Source organism: Castor canadensis, chromosome 17 (genome assembly GCF_047511655.1).
Source record: "Castor canadensis chromosome 17, mCasCan1.hap1v2, whole genome shotgun sequence".
Taxonomy (NCBI): Eukaryota; Metazoa; Chordata; class Mammalia; order Rodentia; family Castoridae; genus Castor; species Castor canadensis.
The window spans coordinates 18039733-18052305 of record NC_133402.1 but is presented as its reverse complement, the minus strand read 5'-3'; the positions used below and the strand labels follow the sequence as shown (position 1 = coordinate 18052305).

Sequence of the window (12573 nt, the reverse complement as noted above, 5' to 3'; positions counted from 1 at the left end):
CTGTCTCCTGAGTTATGGGGATGCAAACAGAGAGTGGGTGGCAGGGAACTAACTGCACTGCCAGCAGAGAGGGGGAGCAGATGGTATGGGTGACAAAGCACAATGGCCTGGGCATTGGAGAGCCAGCCTTCTTAGTTTCTCTATCACTGGCAGGAGAGAAGAAAGAAGGGTTTTGGGACAATGTTGCGCCAGGTCAGCAGCTCTGTAGGGGCAAAGAATACACAAGAGCACCTGAAAGGGGACTCTAACAGGCCATCCATGGTCCAGCCTCTCCCACTCCTCATTTGTGTGCACTGCTACCTTCTTTGAGGTATGGTTAGGTGACTTATCAGCAAGCTGAAGACACAGTACAAGCAGCAGCCTTCGAACCTCCCAGTTTCCTGGCCAAGGAGACTTTCTAAATGCCTAATGGTCAGGGCAGGATGCTGGAGCAAAGCAAAAGCTGATGTGGGTTCCAGCAGAATAGAAAATCCACCTGCTAGTAGCATGGCCTCAGTGCCACAGAAGTCAAGAAAGTACCTCAACTCTAAACTCCCAACCTGGTCTAGAGGTACACATGTGACACTGCAGCCCCTAGCAGTGGGAAACACAGGCCACAGTGGTACTGCCTGCAGCTGGAGTCCTCCATTGCTGGCATGTTCACATCTGGGTTACATGACCCCGATGTGGATCCGACTTCCCAGACCCTTGCTTGTGCCCTCTAGCCCAGCACCCAAGAGGAGCTAGAGACGCAGTAATCCATCTCAGTTCCCCACGGAGGTCAGAATCTCTTTGCCCTGTGATTGCTACATTGAGGAGGCAAGTCCAAAAAAGCAGCTCCTTGAAGATCAACGTAACTTGAGATGCTGATGCTGGTGGTGGGGCTGTCGCCGACCTTCAGTGAGAGGTCAGCACAGGGACCAAAAGCCACTGTGCAAGGGGACAAGGGGCAGACTGGCTGGTGAGGGAGGGCACGGGGAAGGGACTTGACTTTAATTTTGAACACTATGGCAGATAAAAGCTGACGGCACTGTCATGGTACAACAGCAAGCCCTGGGTTTAAGTCATATTTTGGAATGCTTTATATTTTCCAAATTTTTCAAAAAATAAAATAACACAGAAAAGCAGAAATGACCTTCCTGCCTTTACAGAAACAGGTATCAAAGCAGAGCTTTCTCAGGACAGAAATGGAAATGTAGCAGGAAAAAAGGTGAGAAAATTAAAAGTGACTGTCCCCACGCCCCACTCCCTTTGGCTCCAGTGCCTGCTGAACATTCACAGATCACGCTGACCCTGCAAACTTTATGCCCTAGGCTGTGTGCAAGGCTGCTGAGCTACAGTTGTTAAGGGGATAAACAGGATAAACCAAGACAGAAAAGACAGGCTGCTCCCCACTGGAAAACCCACCAGAGCACCCTGATGCAGTGTCCTCTGGGAAGCGTTTCCTCCCACAATGTAGGGAACGTTCCTGTGATGGTCTGAACATCCCACTTTCTTCATGCTAGCTACTTTCTCCCAACTCTGCTCTGCTGAACCCCTACGGGCCTCACTTCCCTTCCTCTCTGTCCAGGCTGGCCATAGTCCTGGCTGACTCACTGCCTTAAGATCCTTCTTGTTCCCAGCTTCTATGTAAAGCAGGGTAACCCCTGCTTCCCAAACTAGGAGGTGTAACAGATGGCACACTTGAGTGCTGACAGTAAAAGAGCAGCCAAAATCCAACAGTGACAACAGGAGCAAGACAAGAAAGCTTCCACAACACCGAGCTGGCTCTGGGGGCACAGTTACCTTCTTTTTGATGCCATCTTGAATGACTGTAGTCCGAAACAGTCTCAGGAGACCTTCTTCAGATAGGTTCCGTACCAGGCGGACAATGGACTTCTTACAGCATTTGGTGGGCACACCCTCTTGTTTCTCCTGATCCATGATCATCTTCTGAATCCTATAACATCACAAAATAAGCAGTTTCCTTGCCCATCTCCACATGGAAGGCCTCTCTCAGCATAGGCCAGGGAGACAATGAATGGAATCCAATGGAAACCAGGGAAGAATTACAGGGGATTTTTCCCATAGTCTGGATAAGTTGATTTCTTGAATATCATCTCTCTCTAGGCTAAGTGAGCTAGTAGAAAACAAGCTGCCATCCACAGCAACAACACATGCTGAGCCTCTCACCAGCAAACCAAGATTTGTGATGACAGAAGGGAAACAAGCACAATGATGGAAATGTGTCTTCACCATGTCTTACTGAACAGCCAGCTAAGAATGCCCAAGGTCATTGCTATCCCCTCAATCTCAACCTCTGTTCGAGTCCTCTCTTGATACCTCTCACTCTCTATATCTTACTGAGTCAATGTGGTGACATTTCTAGACCACCAATCATGAAACAGCATCAGGAACACCTAGGCCAATCCCCAAGGCACAGAATCCGCACATGGCTCCTGCCCCCAACCCAGCCCCAGACAGAGATGGAGTGTAGAACCGATGTCCCCGACTGCAGACAAGGCTGCATCTCTCCTCACGGTGGCTATACAGTGTGCACTCTGAAGGTGGCCACCTAGGGAATGGGGGCAGTTGGAGAATACAAGGACCAGACCAGCGCTCACAGCCTCTCCTTTATCTTAAGCACAGATGTTTGCATGTTCTTTCATTTTTCCTTCCATAAAAGGTTTTGTGAGAACAGAAGGTTTGGTTTAGAAGGAGCACCATTATCTGCCCAAGTTTCTTTATCCCCATATTTTGCAGGAAGTCCCCTGCGTTATGGTTTGAGTATGAAATGTCCTCCACAGGCTCACATGTTGAATGTTTGGTCCCCTGCCAGTGGTGCTATTTTGGGAGGTTCTGGAAACTTTAGGAGGTGGGGCCAAGCTGGAGGAAGTGGGTCACTGGGTACGTGCCTTTGAAGGCTATACTTGGTCCCCAGTCCCTTCTTTGCCACTTCCTGTTGGCCATGAAATAAGCAGCCTCCTGCTCCACTCGTGATGGTGAAGTAAAAGTCACATGGAACCACTACTTCTAGTGACAAAAATCTCAAATAATCATGGTACTTGGCTGAAACAGGTATGCCCCATACCCCAGCATACCTGTCTTTCCAGATGCAGAAATACAAAATGTCACCCCAGAGTGACAGGCTGGCCCTGGACACCTACTTGCACTTGTTCATGAAAGCAAGAAGCTTCTGTTTCTAACAGCCACCATCACTTGTAAGCAAACCTCATGCTAAGGCTAAAGCAAACCTATGAGCTGTTTCCGATGCAGTGGGGTTTGTAATTGCAGGGACAGCAGATCCAGGTAATCCCCTAGAAAATGAGCTTAACCTGCATGAGTAAGATGGAGTGGCTCAGCAGCCACTAATGTGGACTTTGTATCCAGATGTCCTATGTTCAGCTACTGGCTCTGACATTTACTGGCTTCTTCAAAACCCCTTTGTGTATATGTTCTGCCCAAGTGCATGGGGCCAAGTGACCTTGGACTGAACTCTCTGAAACTTTGTGCCAAAATAAATCTTTCCTCCTCTAAGTTGTTTTCAGGTATTTTCGTCACAGCTAGGCAAAAGTTAACTAACACATGTAGGCAAGGAGAAAGGCAAATGCACGCTTCTTGTGACTCTGTTTCTTCTCAATCATTCTGTCTAGCACACTGATACTCCTTAATGTCAATCCTTTTGATGATAACAACATTTCTAAATCCTTCCTCCCACAAAGGGACAGCACAAGAATGCATACGGGGGGACAGAGACGCCAAGCCTTCCATCCTTTCTGTGGCTGGTGATAGCGAGCCCATGGGAGAGCAACAGTGAGGGGGACACAGGGCAGATGTGAGCAAGCTTACGTGAACAGGCTCTCAATCAGGCGGAGGTTGGTGACGGCTTCTATGATCAGATTTCTGCGCTTCAGTAGGCGGTAGGTTTTGTGAGGCTTGTCCTGGCCTTGGCCATGCTTCCCAGCCTTCTGGGAACCGCTGCTCTCCTGGAGGAACCAGGCGCAAGACAAGGGCTCAGCAAGGCTTGGCAACACCATGCCCGAGAGGCACGCTCTCCTCTGGAGGGGCGGGGGGTTCAAGAAGCAAACCCAGCAGTCGGCTGCCCTAAGAAGGATCACTCCTCCATGTTCTCTTTCAGGGCTCTGAAGTAGCAAGCACCTGCCAGCAGAGGGTCCTGGGTGATTTCAAGGTCAGCAGGTTTCAGAACAGGACTCGAGAGGTGCCTCCTATGGCAGTGCCTCCCAACAGCAGTCCCACTTCCAAGTGGGATGGAAGAGACCTACACTTCCTTTGGGAGGCAGAGAATGAATGGGAGGATTGCAGTTTGACCCATATCTCAATCAATAAAAGCTGGGCATGGTGGCATGTGCCTGTCATCATAGCTACACAGGAAGCATAAATCAGAGGATCACAGTCCAGCCCAGCCAGGCATAAATGCAAGAGCCTATTCAAAAAATAACTAAAGCAAAAAGGGCTGGAGGTGTGCCTCAAGTGGTACAGCACCTGCCTAGCAAGTGTGAGACACATAGTACAAACCCCAGTACTGCAAAATAACAAGGCTGGTGGAATGGCACAAGTGGTAGAGTGCCTAGTAAGCGTAAGGCCCTGAGTTCAATCCCCAGTACTGCCAAAAATAAAACAAAAACCCAGTAACAACAAAGTGCTCAGTACTGTTCTTACGACTGCTCTCATCTCACAGAGGGGAAACCCGGGCTCTAGACCCCAAGAAGCTGGCTAGGGTCACATAGGACAGGGACAGAGACTAGCACTGGGTTTGTGGTTCAGCCAGGCTTCCCTGGGTGCACAAGGATGGTGGGTGAGTGAAAGACAGTAGTAGTCAGTGCTTCCCTGCTGATCCCTGCCCAAAGAACCACTTCACTCTTCATGTCTCCTTTCCATGTTCTCGGAGCTTAACGTGGAATTGTACCATGTGCCCTTGGATCAAAACGTGCTCAAGCCCAATGTGAAGCCTGAGTGGAAAGCAAAGCCCAATTCTAAGGGACTCTTGCAAATCACCGGCACAAGCTAGCCTTGCATAGCCCTAGGCACATTTTGTTGGCTGACTCCTTCCACCCCTCCCTTCCCTTGGAGCAGCACTTTCAGCAAAAGAGACCTTGCTCTAGGAGGTTGCTGGTCTATGCTGGGGTGCTGATAAGCTCAGCTTGCACTCTAGATAGGTGTGGTTCTTTCACTAAGGAAAAAGACCAAAGGGGGAAAGAGTCAAAGATGCTGGAAAGAGCCCTATGCTCTGCTGCATTTCAGAGAGAAGACTTTGGAGGAAAACTCTGTAACTCGTTGTTGGAGAGCAAAGAGTGATGTGTTCTGTCAAGAGCCTCCAAGAAGTAGTGGACACTACTGTTCTCAGACATGTAAAGAAAGTTACAAGGCTATGGTGACTGGGAGTGGGTTTCTATCAGAAAGATCTGAGCTAGGAAAGAGTATTGGGAACTCTGTGGCCTGGAGAGAGCATGAGCTGGGTCACAGGACCTGATGAGATGTGTGGGGAGGCAGGTAAAATCCTCAGAGCCCTTTGGGTCCCCTGCTAACAGGCCCAGATTCCTCAGATGGGAATATTATCAGGCATGACTGAACCAAGTGTGAAAGCAGTCAATGGACAGGAAAGAGCTGAAAGAGTCTAGAAACATCTATCCCATGCCCATCATTTCTGCTACAGGGACATGACCAAGGCACAAGGTCCCCGGTCCGGAAGAAGAGAGGCAAGATAGGACTCTACCTCTACAGGCTCTCATCCGCACTGCTGTCCACTCCCTAGAGCCTGGCTGTCCTCCTGACAGACCAGAGCCCAAATTCCTGATAGGTCTATGAAGCCTGCACAAAACAGCAGCCACTGTACCAAAAGCTGCCCTGGTACAGGTCTGCTCTGTGTTAGGTGTAAGTCCTCTATTCTGTGCTTCCTCTATTAAAGTGCTGGCAGTATCTGGGATATCTTCAGTGATGAGGGATGTGGCATGAGGGAAACTGAATCCTACACGACAGCCTTTCCTGTTCTATCCGACTTTCGATCCTCCGAGTCACACTGATGGAAAGTACTGGCTTGATCCTACAGCCTCTTTAACGCTTGACATAAGATAGTATTCAGCCAGAATGAACTGTGTTCTTAATCTCTTTTATGGCAAATGACACTGGCCTTGCATTTAAAGCTGGTTTCTCAACCTTGGCAGTGCTGACATTCTAAGCCAGATAAGTCACTGCTGTAAGAATGTCTAACAGCATCCCGGGGGTATTGCTCGGTGGCAGAGCATTTGCCTACCATCTGTGAGGCTCTGGCCCCGGGTTCCATCACCAGCATGGGGGGTGGGGGAGTGGAGTAGAGCAAGGCACAGTGGTGCACACCTACAGTCCCAACTACTTGGGAGTCTGAGGGAGGAGGATCAGTTAAGCCCAGGAGTTCCAGGTCAACCTGGGAGTTAAATGGGGGAGGGGGGATTGATCCAGGCTCAAACAACCAAAGTAATATCCACCAACAGCATCCTAGCCTGTACACCCTTGATGCTAGTAGACAACCTCCCTCTCCCTATGTGTGACAACCTAAACCATGTCCAGATGTCATGTTGCCAGATATCCTCCGGGGACAGGGGTACCAGCAATCTAAATGAGCCATACAAATGTACTGGAAAAGGTGCACACGTGAGGACATGGCACTGGTTTCTGCACAGGGCACCAGCAGTGTAGAGGAAGATTGAGGATGAGTGGCGCCTCATTCCCCAGGAGCTCCTGACCACCACCCAGCACAGAGCAGGCAGGCGGGCCTGAGGCCTCTTACTACCACTGACTACTACACAGACAGGAGCTGGCTGGCATCTACCTGCCACAGGCTCCTTCTTGGGGATGATGCCCTCCCCCAAACCACTGACCTTGGGGTTTTCCAACCGGACCTCCTCAATCACAGCAATGTCCCCGCTGCTACTCTCCACACAATGAGGGTCAAAGGACACCAGGTCCGAGGAGCCGCTGGTGTCCAGGAGGCTGTCTCGGTCTCCAGAGCTCCGGCGGCCCTTCTCCTCGGCCGCTCCCAGAGAGGAAGATGACTGAGCCTTCAACGGGTGGAGGTTTAGGACTTTCCATGCACCTACGAAACGGGTAGAGTGGGACAAACCAAGAAGATGGCAAGCAGAGCTCCCATGCTTGACAGCCAGCAGGAGCCACACAGGCCTAAGGCTCGGCTCAGATCACTTCAGACTGGGCACAAGGACCAGCATGCCACTCAGCAAGGCTAGACAGATTTACAGAACTGCCACCTGCACTAACCCTCCATGCATTTTCTTTCTTTCTTTTTGTCAGCACTGGAGTTTACTCAGGGCTTCATGCTTGCTAGGCATGAAGCTTGAGCCATGCCCTCAGCCTTTTCTACATTGGTTCTCTTTTTAGTCAAAGTGATAGTAAAGCTTATTAGGAAAGCAATACACTTTTTCTTTTTTCTTCTTCCCTCCCTGCCTCCCTCCTTCCTTTGTTTTAAGAAATACACTTTCAATACACTGAAAGTGGGTCAACTTGAGAGAGAACAAGAATGTCCTACATTGGTTATTTTTAAGATACGTCTAACTTTATTCCCAGGCTGACCTGGATTGCAATCTTATTTGTGTTTCCCTGGCTGGGAAGACAGGTGTGTAATACCACACCCAGCCATTGGTTGAGATGGGGTCTCTTGAACGTTTTGCTAGCCTGGCCTTGAACCTTGATTCTCCCCATTTCAGCCTCCCTGGTAACTAGGATTACACGTGTGAGCCCCTACTTGTATTTTTTAAAAAAGTATTCTACAATTAAACTAAAAGCCAGAGGGATTCCTGAACAGATTGTTGGAGAGAAGCGGACAGGAAAAGCTTATGAGGGATTCCATCCTTTAATAGTGATACTGTAATAAAACATTTGCCAAGGTGGCAGCCTTGCCAGCAGCCAGGAGACAGCCCACATGACCAAATCCCCCAAAGTGATGACTGGCATACAACTGACACACTGGGCTCCAATTCAGGCCAGCACCCAGGGGTGCAGGGTCAGCTGAGCTGAGCAGCTGCCTCCCAAACACACCCAGCAGTACCAAGGTGCACAGCACCAGCACCCGAAGTGGTACCTACCCTTGGCTGGGGTGGAGTGATGAGGTTGAGTGCTGGAGCCCAAGTCCACAGAGGACCTCATGTGCCCTGGTGCTCGGCCCCTGCGCTTGCCACCACCGCTCTCCTCCTCGCTATCCGACTCAGAGAGGAAGGTGTCTTCTCCTTCGGGGAGCAGGGACTCCTCTGGCACTGAGGCAAGGCTCACTGTGGTCAGCAGCTCTCCCCGGGCTTTTTCCCGAGCGTACTGCCGGCTCAGGTCGCTTTCCTCTGCAAATGCACAGGTGATGTACTTGGTGGTCCGTTGCCGACCTTCATCTTCCATGAACCCCTGGGGAGATCAGATGTGGTGAGCACACTTAAGAGGGCGTTAGGCTGCAGCCGTGCAGATGACCCGAGTCTGTGCCATGTGGTTCCTAACTCTGGCTTCCCCTGGTGGCTCCCTTCTCACAGCCTGGCCCTTCGTGGCCCCATCGTCCTTCAGGTCTTCCTCTGGCCTGCCAGGGATGCTTTTCTCTGCTCCAAAGCTGCAAGGTCTTCAGAGGAAAGGGCCCTAACTTGGTCTTCCATGCAGCCTCCGTGCCTACCGCCAGGCTTAGTCCCCAACAGTCGGGAAGCAATGAGTATCTGTCCGAATTCAGGACTGCTATCCATTGTGGAGGGGCCCGTGAGGCACCAGCTCCACTTGACCACTGCCATGGGGACTGGTGACCTAGTCATCACAGTGCATGCCTATTTCAACTTCTAAAACTGGGAAAGGGGCTTTTCCCAGGGCCCCTAAAGAGAGAAAGAGTTATGTGCGAGGGCAAGTGCTAACGACCTGCTGTCATTAGCTCAAATATAATCTTGCCTTCCAACTAAATGTCCAAAAAGTGGGCTCCGAGAAAGGGAGGAATTGCTATGGTTTGGGTGGGCGCTCTCCAGGTTAAAGACAGACTTGGTCCCTACGGTGGTGGCAGCACTCTCAGGAGGTGGGGACTAGTGGAAGGCTGTGAGATTATTGGGGTGTGCTGGTGGGACCCCAGTCATCCCCTCTCCTTTCTCATGATGGAAGCTTGCTCTGCCAAGTGCTTCCTCTATGATGGGCCTCACCAAAGGCCCAAAGCAAGGGGGACACTGGATCTGGGACGGGAACTTTGAAAATCATGGGCCAAAATAAACCTTTTCTCTGTAATTTACTTGTCTCAGGCAGTTCATGACAGTCATGGAAAGCTGGTTATTGCAAGCATCAACGGCTGAGATGGCAGGCCTCATTCACAAAAAGGGAGCACCAGCTACAGTTAGCTGACTTGATGTCCCCAGGTGCCAGGCAAGTCACATAAATGACAGGGAGGGCCAGGGAACAGACCTGGTAAACTCCAGGTGACTGCTCTTGCACAGGAGTAAGCTGCTCCCTGGCAGCTGCATCACCTTCTGACTTTCCAGTGCACAGAACATCTTAAATTTTTAAAAAGTGAAAACAAACAAGAGCCTCACAGAGGGGGACAACCTGCTGTGGGTCGCATGCACCTCAGGCAGCCAGTCACTTGCCTCCTGGACACAGAGGGCCCCTGAGCTGCTTCTCTGACCCGAGCCCCTGCTTTGTAATCCACACCGTGTGTCCATCCGAAGACAAGGCACTGAGGGGCTGAGTCAGGACGTTACCTTGACAACTTTGAACCTCTGAAGAAGCCGACACAGCATTCTCGCCTCCAGTTTTCCCACGTTCATAGCCACTCGGATTTCAGCTTGGGAGATTCCTTTCGTGCCTCTGCGCTCGACTGAAAAACAATATGCCTCACCTGAGCACACTGCCCAGGGGCTGCTCTGCCCAGCTGCTGCACAATCACCCCCTCCCCAGACTCTGTCTGGTAAGAACACTGCAGCATGTTTCTCTGGCATGCTGGCTATCTGACTGCTCCACGCTAACATTAGGGGCAAAGCCATCAATGGCTGTTCCGTGGACATTGTTTGTACTCAGCAGCAGGACATCAGCCCTGTCACATGAGTGAGCTTTTGCAGATACATGAACGTGACACTTTTTGAAAGCATCAAAATCATTTTTAGATGAGAACTCTGCTGCTGTTGTTTTGAGGGAGAGTCCTGCTATGTAGCCCAGGCTGGCCTGGAACTTGCAATCCTCCTGCCTCAGCCTCCCAAGTGCTGGGATTACAGGCTGCACCGGCCTACCTGGCTCCTGAGAACTTTTAAATGTGCATTTTTCACATTTCTGATCTTTTCAGTAGACACAGAGGCACTATGGACACCAACTACTGCACTCCCTATAACAGTCATGCAGCAGGGATGAGGGGAGGAAATGCCAGTTAGCTTACAGCAAAGGACAAGCAGACACCTCGCCCAGTGGTCTGCCCTGTGTGGCCCATCAGCTTCGCTGCCAGCTGTGCTTTCTCAGTATTGTTACCATATATGCATCTAAGGAACCCCTTTAAGTTTACTCTCCTAATCTGGCATTATGAAATCTAGCAGAGCCCAGCTGGCAACTGGGAGGCTCAAAGTAAAGAGCATGAGCTCAGGGCAGACAGGCACAAAGCTCTCTGGCTGCTCAGATGGGTTTCCACACAGGTCCACACTTGTGAGGATGCCAGGAAAAATCAATCAATCCATCAGGATAAAGGAGGCCTTGGCATGCTGCGCATGGATGAAAATCCACATCAGAACAAAAGGGATGTCTGGGGGACTAGTAGCTGAAAGGGGGATGGACGGGCTAAGGGTAGCTGTGTCCACACCATTCTGAGGACCCCTTCTAAGCCATACAGGAGCTGCTAGGCAGCTCTCCAGAAAGGCTTCTCACCTGCTCTGTCCTCCTCCCCTCAGGGACCTTGGCGACAGGTGAGGAGTTGGAGAGGCATTTTTTTGTTCCTCCACCACTGAAGTCCCAGACTGGCAACTTCAGAACACTGTCCAAAGGCAGCCCTGGCTCCTGGACCTGAGTCATGATGCTACCAGTGCTGTTGCTTGAATTCAGTTCACTCCCACTGATACTCATGATGGGGCTTGACTTCTAGATGCAGAGCTGCTGGGAGGTGTTTAGGATATGGGTAGAGCCCTCACGAATCAGTGAGTGCCATCTCGCCAAAGAGAGGTCTTGTTCTAGGGGACTAGGTTGGCTGCTGCAAGAGCAGACTGTGTTGTTCTACAAGCAACGCTACTTTTCCTGTTGTCTCTTTCCTGCATGGAGCAGCACAATGCCCCATCCTGAAGCTGATGCCAGCACTCACATCTAAACTTCTTTGTCTAGAACTACAACTCAAAATAAACTCTTTATATATTTCTGAGTCCTGGGTACTTTGTTATAGTGCCAGAAAACAGACAAAGACAAATAGCTATTTTTTTTGAGTGCTTTCTATGTATCAGGCACTGTTCTTTTGATGCTACATCATTTATGCTTATAACATGCTAGTGTGGCTATCATCTCTGTGTCATGGTTAATGTTAGATATAACCTTGGCTGGATTAAGAAATACCTAGATAAATGGTTAAGCACTGTTTCTGGATGTGTCTGCTTGGCTGTGTTGGGAGGATACTGGTCAGTGAGTCAGTGAGCTGCCTGTGACAGGGCTGCCCTGTTCTCTGGGGCCTAGAGAGAACAAAGGTGACTTCACCTTCTCTCTCTTGGACTGGGACACCCTTCTCCATCTCTGGCCTCTGGCCCACAGGAATTGTGCAATGGCTTCCCTGGGTATCCAGCTTGTGCCAGCTGTGGTGGGATCCCCTTAGCCTCCACAACACGAGTCCGTTCCTCTATTCATCTTTCTCATAGACCTCCCTTACAAGTACCTACTGATTTCATCTCTCTGAGAACCCTGACGAATGTTCCTCGCTTTACAGAAGAGGATCTGAGGATCAGGGACGTTGTTCAAGTCATACAGTGAGGCAGCTACAGCTTCAATCTGGTACCTGATCTCAAAACTGAAGCCTGTTCAGGAAGGCATGCTGCCTGTGATGCACTGCCTTCAACAGCAGAGCCTTGCTTCCTTACGTAGGCAAGCAGTTCTCTACCCCAGTGCTTAGGACCTGGGTCCAGGTCAGTGTGGGAGTAGGACTCACTGAGCTCGTAGGTCTGTGTAAGCATGTCCCGCTCAAACACAATGTCCACTGGGGGCACTCCCTTGGAGATGACCTCCTCGTCATCGTCATCATCATGGTCATCATCCATCTTCCGCTTAAACTCCTTCAGCAGTCTGAGGCACCGAACCATGACGTCCGTTCCTGGGAACACAAGCATGTTTCCAGTGAGCAGAAATGGTGCCTGTGTGGGGCGTGAGGGGCCCCAGGAGAGGCCCACAGATAGAGATCCCCAGAAAGGACACCTCATCGGTGCATTTGGGAAGTTTAAAAGTGCATGTCTTAGGGCACACCACCAGAAAATTTACTCTATCAAAGTACTTTTTGTGAACAGAAATAATGAACAAAGAAATGCAAATTACAGGAGTGAGGTGCTCTGCCAGACCTGTTAAATAGTGGCCCTTTCCTGCTAGAGAGCAGGTCCAGACATGCGCCTATCCCTTGGTGCTCTCCTCAGGAGCCAGGCAGGCAAGATTCTCTGA

The 12573-nt window shown here is 50.4% G+C and overlaps 1 protein-coding gene across 1 annotated transcript in view; it reads right to left on the bottom strand.

Moving 5' to 3' along the window:
- The window catches only part of Gtf3c1 (general transcription factor IIIC subunit 1), a 67529-nt gene that overhangs the window by 28402 nt on the left and 26554 nt on the right, over positions 1–12573 (bottom strand). Inside the window, exons 7-12 of the mRNA XM_020181987.2 lie at positions 12074–12235; positions 9672–9787; positions 8052–8358; positions 6834–7048; positions 3808–3944; positions 1765–1918 (exon numbers count right to left, since the gene is read on the bottom strand). Coding sequence (XP_020037576.2) covers positions 1765–1918; positions 3808–3944; positions 6834–7048; positions 8052–8358; positions 9672–9787; positions 12074–12235 — 1091 coding nt within the window. The remainder of the gene's footprint in view (positions 1–1764; positions 1919–3807; positions 3945–6833; positions 7049–8051; positions 8359–9671; positions 9788–12073; positions 12236–12573) is intronic.